The following is a 10,425-nucleotide window of genomic DNA, read 5'->3' on the forward strand; positions in this document are numbered from 1 at the left end:
ATTATATTTTGAATATAGACATATTCTTATGATTTTATTTAGACAAGTTCAGAATGAGTTTTAAGAACATCATTATCGACCATAGAGAATTTATCGAAAATATTGTTAGTAAAACTTAGTATAATATGAAAACGGCTTAAAAGTATAACTAAATAAAAAATCATAATAGTCAGCTGTATTGAAATACAGAGGATGGTGACCCTCTTTTACATGTTAGGAAGTCAAAGATGGTTCTTGGCTTGGCCAATGACGGACAGAATGGGTATTAAGGCTAGCTTGCACCAAAGACCAGACACTACACTACCAAAGAGAAAATCACAAGAAAAATCTCGTTGGCACCTTTGGGCGATTACAAATTACAATAAAAAATATAGTTCAAAGTGATACAAAAAGTGTAGTCATTTTTAATAGACTCAGTTTAAATATGTGTATGAAATCAATACTAATATTGTTTGGAATTTATTGTCCTTTAAAAATATTATTTAGTAAACAAGGTTAAAAATAAAATGATGATACACCTTAACTGTAACTGTTTTTTTAAAAGCTAACGAAATCTTCAATAAAGCATTTATTTAAATTAATATTCAATTTCATAGATCTCTTATTTAAACTTCGGGCTTACCTGAAATTAAAAAAACATTCAATATTAAAATTTAAAAGACAAATTTGTAAAATAAAATATAACTTTCCTATTTATTAATTAATATATTTAGGCACTCTATAATAAACACTATAATTTCAAAAAGTATACAATGTATACTATACATGTATATTTTTATTAATGAACAAACGTATATTAGTTAATAATGCACAGTGCCTTACTTTATAAGGTAATATCATATAAAAATAAATTGATATGTAGAATATATTTTTTTATACATTTTGCTAAAGGTTATAAAACTTAATAATAACTTTTACAAAATTTCAAAAACAAAAAAGAAATTTTTTAATCTTAAAAACAGTTATACTCAAAAATTAATTTTTTTTTTAATTAAATACTAATAAATACCAATTGATAATTATCTCAAAAACTAAATTTCATAGAAAAAAGTCAAATTGGGAATCAGCATAGAAATTCATTAAAGAATTCATGTAAAAATTAAAAACAAGAAAATGACCGTTGTCCTGTACAATTAATAAGTACTAACTNAATTTTTTTTTTAATTAAATACTAATAAATACTAATTGATAATTATCTCAAAAACTAAATTTCATAGAAAAAAGTCAGATTGGGAATCAGCATAGAAATTCATTAAAGAATTCTTGTAAAAATTAAAAACAAGAAAATTATCGTTGTCCTGTACAATTAATAAGTACTAACTAAGGGATTACAATTTTACATTTAACTTCATCAATGCGTATTAAAGGATAATCGCAGGAAATAATTGATAATCAATATAAAAAAATAGTAGTTTTGTTTGATTGAATAAAGGTTTCTAACTACGCCTTCCCTTGCGAAATTATTTTCTGGTTGCGCCTTTGTACTTAATAAATTGATAGTAATCAAATTTTAACAAAATATTTATATTTAATTGACTATATAATGACTACATACATATACTATAAATGTAAATATTTATTTATTAACTTTGTAACTCACCAATTGTAGTATATAGAACATGTAAAATGCCCAAAGATAGAGATCCATATGAAAATAACCGGAATGTGTTTGAACCACCATAAATTTCGTAAAGATATCCTCCAAGTAAACCTCCCAAAGATGCACCTGTAATCAGTATATATTTATACTATAATTTTATTTTTATGTATTACACTATTTGAACTTTAACTTTTAAAAGTTGATGAATAAATTAGATAAGGTTGGGTAATTTACGGTTTTAATACCAATCATATTTCAAACATTTCAATCGGCACTTATGAAATAAAAAAAAAAGTTTTTCATTTTAAAATTTACTTATAACTTTTTGGTATATAAAATATAACATCATTCTATCACATGAAAAAAAATCTCAAAATTCATCATTGTAACATATCAGCTTTTTGAAAAAACCAAAGGAATTTTCTTTTTTCTATTAACCTTGATGTAACTATTTATATAAATAAGCATAATTTACCAATTCCGTCAAAAAGTCCTTGTGAAAATCCAATAAGTGTATTCATTGTATTTGGAAGAGCAATTTGATTAACATACGATATTATAATTGGATATGCGAGCCCAAATGTAATACCATTTAAAATCTCGATTGGTAAAACCCAAATTGGATTGGTTAGAATTGAATACAAAAAAAATCGAATTGCAAATGTAAACAACACCAAAGACATACAATTTCTGTGTCCTAAGCGTTTTATCAATCCACCTGACAAAAAAATAAATGGAACTTCTCCACCTAAACATTGGATTCCCATCGCCATTCCTTGAATAGTTTTAATCCAAATTTGATTGGTATCATTCACTTTGACTATATCTTCAAGATACCTAAAGATATAATTTAAATTTGTATTTATATACATGTTATGTACATAAAATATTTACTCCTAGTTAAAAAAAAATAATCCTACCAAAACCTTTTGGTAATCTTACCAAAATAAAAAATTCCAAAGAATTGCACTAAATATGCCTAAACATGTAACCCAAAAAAAAAATGTTAGTACATAAACTTTCTTACATGTTTTTAAAATATGTTTAAACGTTTGTCCTGATTTTTTAATCTCTACAACCTGCAACAAATCACTACTTTAGTACAGTAAATAATTTTGGGCAACATGAAACTCACTTTCAAGTTATAAGCTACTAAAAAATTGAAAAAAATTAATATCACTCCCCAATAATAAATGGATGCATAATTTTTTTCTTCTTTATTCCCACTAAAGTGGTCCACGAGTAACCCTCCAATTATAGATGCCAGGCCCCAACCTAACGAACCCCAAGCTCGCTGCTTTCCAAAATCTTTAGTATTTTCTCCTAAGCATAAAATAAACACATATTTCAACTGTATAAATAATAAAAAAAATGTTAGATACTCAGTAACTGAATAAAATATATACCAGAGGATTGAGAATCAAATCTATGTCATTTGTTATTCAGGCAAATGTTTACACACCTGGCGGACGTGATTCCCTATTCCAAAGTCTCTTAAGTCGTTGATAATACATTTAATTTACCTAAAATGTCAATGCAAATAGAATCTTGAGTTGACCAAATTACCGCCATAGATGCCCAAATTATACTCAATACTATAATAAATATCCAAAACGAGTTTAACTCAATCAGATTTCCTGTATATGTGGCTTGGGTCACAATTTTCATAGTAATCGAGTCATAACAACTAATTTTACATTGAGTTTCTACCAAATATACACAGGTAGGGTTGATAACTTTTGTTTCATTGATTTGAACGTAAGTAATAAAGTAATTGTAAACATTTTCAATCTGAAATATTTTTGTTAAATATTGAATCTCTATGTCACTACAAAAAGTTTTAATTGAATTCTCATTAACAATACATTTTTTTAAAACTTTTATTTGTATGGAAATTGCTGAAACTCATTTCACATTCATCACTCTATATAATTGAATTGAGGCGAATATCATCAAATTTTGATGATAATCTCTTTTAAATAGCACTTCTTTTGATAAACTATTATTTTCTACTTAAGTGAATACCTTTTCCATTTTTTTCAAAGATGCATTAAAATTATTGATTAAAAAACAACATTCTAAATTCCACGATTTCTGTACCACATTATTGAAAGAATCATTGGAATCACAATTAAACTAAAAATAAAAATACATTTATTTTAAAAATTATTAAATAATTAAAATATACACAATATGGTTTGAAAATCCGAAAAGTTATAACTATATCTTATAGGCAGTGTAAGAATGAAAGATATGATATTTGAATTGCACACCATGGTAAATAATAATCAAAAATAAATAAAATTAACCAACATTACAAAAATCACTTGAAAAAATTAGTGGATTTCTAAAACGACGCTTTTTATGGCGTTGGGTTTATTTTTTTTTATCTTAATAGATTTGCCACAAGTCTTGTTGCTAATTAAGAAAAGCTAAAATAAAATATAATTGATAAAACAAAAAAATATAATTAATCAGTCATATATTTTTTAATTAACCCTTTAGCAGGCGCGTGCCTATTTTTAACGTTCATAGTCACGTGGGGTCTATCAGACCCCATTTCTAAAAAAGTATAAAATATGTATAAAAAATTTAATTTTTTTAAATTCAAAGACATTTGTTACCATATTATATATAAATATGGATAAAAATTCAAAAATAAATAAATTACAAAATTATGTGCGTTACTAAAAATTATATTACGAAAAAAAAAAAACTTAATTTTCAAAATTTCATTAAAAAATTTTGGTTTGCAAAAAAATTATTTTAACTGCAAAATCTTATTTTTAAGACGGTAAACAAAAGCTTTTACTATTACAAAATGTATTTTAATTAATTTTTCTTGTATTTCTTTGAGCTCAAACACGTCTTATATTTATTAATTTTATGTGTATTTACATTTATATAATCAATTTTCTGAATTGAATTTTTTTATTATTAATATTACAATACATTTAATTATTTTGATACGAGTATATACAATTAGTCGTTCGTAATAGCACATCGATTACCGATAATTAATGTGTCCACATTCCAACGCGATGTATTTATTACATGTTTTGTTCTTATTTGTTCCGTATCATCGAGTAGTGGAAATTGTCAAAAGATTATTTATTTTTAAAACTTAATTGCACAGTCAGTGACAGATCCACATAATNAACTTAATTGCACAGTCAGTGGCAGATCCACATAATCCGAATTCCACAATATTATATCGATTATAACATTGCATTTACGATAAAACGATATTTTGAAAAAAGTACAAGTTTAAAAAAAAATTATAACGTTACAAGTCACGTGGGGGTAAATATGACCCATTTCAATTTTGATGAATATTTTAAATCATACATTTTTTTTTTCGAAGGTATTTATTTATGAAAATCGATTTAATATTACTATAAAAACTATCTTCTAAATTTATATCTATGTACACTTTTTATGCAATATAATACATCCGTTTTTATTTATGGGGGGGTATGCTAGACCCCCACGCGACTGTTTAAGGGTTAATTATTTTTTATAATTATCTTAGATATTTTCTTGTTATATGGTATATATATATATTTTTTTTGAAAATCTGATTTAAAGAAAAAAGTATGATTTTTGTGAAAAAATACTCGATTTTTTATTTTTTTTTTCTTTATATTGCTATAACTTTTTCAAAAATGTATAGATCATTATAATTTTTTTTATAAATACTTTATATACTCTCCTTTTATACAAAATATTTCTTTTTAAAATCTAACCATTAGCCTTTATAAAGAGAACTTTTTCAACTTAACTTTTGAAAATGTTCGGGAATCCTAACACCTTTATATATATCTTAAATAAGCTTATATAATATTCTTTATTTTGAAAAAAATGTAAATACTCGTATTTTACTAATTAATAATAAACTCAAAACTTAGTAGTGATAAAAGAAATTTAATAGCTAAACGTAGTATAAACCCTTAAAGGGCCGTCCTCTACTATACTATGAGCCCTATTCCTCATTGTGGCAACACTGTTTCATATGACATTAGAAGAAGCATGACAATGAAATATGTCTAATATTTAAATGTAATAAAAATATCTAAACATAATTCAGTAGCACGATTTATTTTTTGCTACATAAAAATATACATTAATTTATTTAATTTATTTAGCTAATATATACATTGTTTATAGACTTACATTGCACATATTCTCTTCATAATATTCAGTATTTGAAACATTAAGTTGATTATTGTCTAAATGAATCCTTATAGTGGTATTTTGTGTATTACAATTAAACTTTGCTAATGTTTCTAATGGTAACTTTGGTACATACATCAGTGCAAATATAGAAAGTCCACAAAAAAATATTGAAAGTAAATTAAACATTTTTTTTACAGGAAATTTGTCAGTAATAAATCCTAAAGAAGACTTCGTTATCATACTTAAAATTGGTAAATAAGTTAACATATACCCAACCACTAGTGGAGAATAGCCCAATTGCTTAGCTATTGTCGGACAGAAACCCATTATAGGAGCTGTACCTATAAAATAATAATAATTCTTTACATTTCTAATATAATTTTAAACGGAATAGTTTGTATAAATTCATCTTATAAAATTTTAAAAATAATTTTTCTGATGACTATAAAAATATATCTTTTCAAACGGATTATAATTTATTGCAATGAATATAATAATTATCATTATGAATTACAAACAAATATCTCTTCTTCGTGTAAAATTAAATAAACCAATACTAAAAAAATTTTAAAAAAATGGCATATCTATAATTCATAATTTTACACAATTGTGAATTCTAGAACGATTTTTAAATTTTATTTTTTCAGTAAAAAATGTATTTATGATTAATTTAAATTAGTCCTAAATAATACCATTGTTAAAATACTTACCGGCATGAAAAAGTAGATAATTCAGTTTAATTGCAAGCGTATTTTTATTAATACTTGATAAAGAGAACATTTTTATTTGAAGTATATGATCAGTTTAAAAAATTATTATATTAATTAATGTGTTTTACACTTATATAATTTATCATCGAAAGATTATTTTGCTTTAAGATAGCTAAAACTTCTCTAACTTCAAATCTTTTTACAAAATATTTTCAATATTTATTTTTTAACACTTGAGTAAAAAAATTTGGTGTCGATAGTGTTCAGTAGTTATACTTTACATTGATACATATTTATTGATTGTATAGTGTAGTATTACTATTGTATGTAGAACTCTTCCTTTATTTTTTGTTAGTAATCAATTGACACTGATATTTAAAATATCAGGTTATCATTTTTAGATAAAAAAAATTATATTACTTGCCATTAAGTCAGTATTCCATGATTGTCTTTCCAGAACTGTAATTCAATTTTTTACTTTTATTTATTTATTACGATTATTGATTCTGTGTTTTGAATTTCATGAGCTTTTATACAATTTAATATTATAACTTTTCATTGATTTTGTAAAAAATTCTAATTGGAATTAAAAATGAGTTTTCTCGAAAATTTATTTTTTTTATCTTGTTTTTTTTTTACGCAGGTTATTTTACTATTTTATTCTTTTTCGCTGTTTACATTCAATGTGTAAAAAAGGAATTTTTTCACACTCAAATTCATTTTTTGGTGTTCAAAACACGAAAAATGTCAACATTTATATTGGTTTTATGGGACAATTAAAAATTGCAATAAACCCAAGACATCCAGCAATATAGTTAAAGATAAACATGGCAACATTGTGTTTGAAAATGAAAAGGTAGTAGAGAGATGGATATTATATATGGAAGAACTGTATGAGGGAAAAGAGGATACTGAAAATGAAGAGGAATATATAGATGAAATAGATGTAAATGAAGATAGAAAAGTACCTGAAATATTGATAAGTGAGTTTGAGAAGTCTTTAGGTGAAATGAGTGACAAAAGCAACAAGAATTGACGATATCCCGGCTGAAATATTGAAAAATATAGGATAAAAGTCAAAATATCTATTGTTTAAAATCATTAATGCATTCAAATGACAGTGAAACATGGACAATTGACAAGAAAAACAGAGGGATGCTAGAAGGATTAGAGTTATGGATGTGGAGAAAAATGACAAAGACAAAATGGATAGTTAAGAAAAGAAATGAGCAAATGCTAAAAGAAGTACTAGAAGAAATACAGAAAAATAAATGGGAAGAAACCTAAAAGACTCCCAAAAAAACAATATTTTCAAAATATCCTGGAACTCATGAACTATGCGTATTTTGCTTCACTGAAGAATTTGGTACAAACAGAAAGGGGTAGTTTCAACGACAAGGCATTGCCTTTAATAGATGATGATGATTATGGGGCATTTTAACGTATTAAACTATAAAATAATTATAATAGTGTATTTATTACGTACACTTTAAATTTTCTAAATTATTTTCCTATTCATTTCTTTCGTCATAATCAATAATATAGTATGCACGATTTTTATTTGAATATATATTATATATCAAACAAATAATTATAAATATGTAATGCAATTGCACTACAATTGTAATCGCTCGTGAGATACTAAGTAATTTTTAACAATTTGCATCAGGTAAACAATAATATACGTGTTCTACCCGTCACTATAATTTTAGTAAATATATTACGTTTTAAACGTGTAATAAACACCATTTATTTAAACATTTATATTGGTCTTAAAGGGTATTTTAAACTGTTTACTGGTTATAAAGAGATTTTTTTTAATCATGTTTTCTAACACCCTTAAAGAGAACCAATGGCGTCTTAGCATATCGCTAAGACAATCGTAAGAAAACACATATATTAAAGAATAGTCCTTGATCACTCGGTGAACAAACAATCGTACATAAACAAATGTAACTTAAAGAAAAGAAAAATAATATTTTTATAATCATTTACAGAAACAGCAAGTATAATAAATAAAACTTAGGACAGTAAAAAACTTAAAATCTAATTATATAAAACGAAAATAAAATACAAAAGTAATTACGTCCTGTTTTAGGTCGAAGTTACACAGGATTTGGTAGATAATTAAAATAATTATACTTGGCGTATGACATTTAGTTACATAGTTATAATTTCTTGGTATACACTAGGAAGGAAAAATGTATTGCTCCATCTAGAGATCATAATTAAGTAAAACAACTTTTAAGAATTTTAAAAAATATATTTAAAAAACAAAACTAACATTATTACATTATTTTATGCTAATATGTTATATAAACACGTTAGTGTTCACAATAATTACAAAAATAGTTCTTTATGTATCATAATAATATCACCAATTAAGTACTTATGATAATAATGATTTAACTATATTTTTTTAAAGAACTAATAATTAATCTGTCTTTTTTGGTTGATCTCTGAGTGACTCACTGGTAATGCTAAGAATTAAGACATATGATCAAAAAATATATAGTATAAGCACCAAACCTATTATACTAATAAATAAAAAAAACTCAATAATTTAAAAAAAAATTCCATAGCAATATAACACTCCCACAACTTATACACAACAAAACAATTCATATTTTAGTCATTAACACATTAAAAATTATCAAAAAAAAACATAGGTGTAATCTAGGGGCTCTAGGAGAGGCTCAACTCCCCTATTCTGTTGCAGCCTCTCCAAAATTATTGAAAATTACATGCTCATATATATATATAGAAATATTTTCAAGAGAAGAGAAATAAAGTCAGATTCCCTAAACATTTTATTCAAATTGTACCTATGATAAAAATATAAATAAAAGTTTTATATTAGCAAGTAATTTAGAGCATGATTTAATGATATATGAAATGGCATATAAACAATGATAAAATTACATTTAAGCTACTGTGTAAAATATTACAAAATTAAATTTTTAAAAATAATTATTCAATTATTTTTTAAAGTAGTTGACGTTAAGTTATTTTTGAGACAAAAATAATATTTAAAAATATTAAATGTAAAACAATTAAATTGCATAGATAGAACATAAATTGCATCAATTGAAGGGTCCAGTGCAATAACTTATAACAATAACTAATTTTCAATTATTAAAACTAAAAATACAATTTGATTATCATTATAGAGTAATTTAAATACTATTCTTTTTTAATTGTAAAAAATTTAAATACTGAATATCAATTTAAATAATTTAAAATTATATAACTTGATGGTAAGTTCAATTAATTGTATACTTAAATAGTTGATTTAGGAACATAAGAGTTTTTAACTGTCACTTAACATATGGATTGCTTCGTTGGGACTTGCATATTCGGTTGAACCACTAATAAAACCTAAAATAAAAGACAAAACTTATTATGTTACTTTGAAATATTATGCTAACCAACAATTTATAATTAAGTTGCTGGATAGCACATAAGATAAATAGACTATAATATAGCAGGCTTAATGAGTTAGAAGTAGCTTGTACAATTTGGTTGCCAATAATCATATGTAGGTTTGATTCTATACCACTAAACTGTAAAGGGTTTTCTATACTCACTAATAGAAGCACTTGTTTATGATTTATAGAAAACGTTAGATATCACTAATAAATTAAAAAGATACGTAGCGATCAATTAAGAATTAAGAATTTTTCATTTTCTTGGAAACTACTAAAAATTTTTTATTTTCATAAAGGAAAAAATTGTTTGATTCAAGAAACTACATAAAATATAGTTAAATAATTTTTCATTTATCCCTACAGGGTTAAAAATCTAAATTTTAATTTTCTTTAATGAGAACTTCTATTTATAGCTTAATAATTTGATAGAAAAAAAATGTCAACATTTTAGCTTCGATGCGAAGCTGAAAAGGTGTTGGTTTTATTAAGTTGAGTTTTTTTTTTTTTTTTT

The 10,425-nt window shown here is 24.4% G+C and overlaps 2 protein-coding genes across 7 annotated transcripts in view; both read right to left on the reverse strand.

The window, feature by feature from the left end:
- Positions 1-443: 443 nt before the first annotated feature.
- On the reverse strand, positions 444-6,760 carry LOC126910415 (major facilitator superfamily domain-containing protein 6-like). Of its 4 annotated transcripts, XM_050692973.1 has the most exons (10): positions 6,487-6,561; positions 6,053-6,117; positions 5,774-5,994; positions 3,626-3,736; positions 3,124-3,391; positions 2,736-2,923; positions 2,543-2,679; positions 2,076-2,437; positions 1,601-1,726; positions 444-622 (listed from the first exon to the last, which is right to left on the reverse strand). In XM_050692973.1, exons 3-10 carry the CDS (start codon positions 5,960-5,962, stop codon positions 606-608), a joined length of 1,398 nt encoding a protein of 465 aa, XP_050548930.1. In that variant the 5' UTR covers positions 5,963-5,994; positions 6,053-6,117; positions 6,487-6,561; the 3' UTR covers positions 444-605. The 4 variants fall into 4 exon arrangements, with proteins under 4 accessions (XP_050548930.1, XP_050548928.1, XP_050548929.1 ...); XM_050692971.1 differs by having other exon boundaries at positions 5,774-6,117; positions 6,487-6,759; XM_050692972.1 differs by lacking the exon at positions 6,487-6,561 and having other exon boundaries at positions 6,048-6,117.
- A 1,968-nt stretch (positions 6,761-8,728) lies between these two features.
- Positions 8,729-10,425, reverse strand: part of LOC126910410 (major facilitator superfamily domain-containing protein 6-like) — an 18,108-nt gene continuing 16,411 nt past the window's right edge. For all 3 annotated transcript variants that reach the window (XM_050692961.1, XM_050692963.1, XM_050692962.1), the window contains one exon: positions 8,729-9,864. In XM_050692961.1, the coding sequence (XP_050548918.1) occupies positions 9,797-9,864 (68 nt within the window). In that variant the 3' untranslated portion in view covers positions 8,729-9,796. The remainder of the gene's footprint in view (positions 9,865-10,425) is intronic.

The sequence above is a fragment of the Daktulosphaira vitifoliae genome, unplaced genomic scaffold (assembly GCF_025091365.1).
Source record: "Daktulosphaira vitifoliae isolate Bord-2020 unplaced genomic scaffold, ASM2509136v1 Scaffold_1, whole genome shotgun sequence".
Lineage (NCBI taxonomy): Eukaryota > Metazoa > Arthropoda > Insecta > Hemiptera > Phylloxeridae > Daktulosphaira > Daktulosphaira vitifoliae.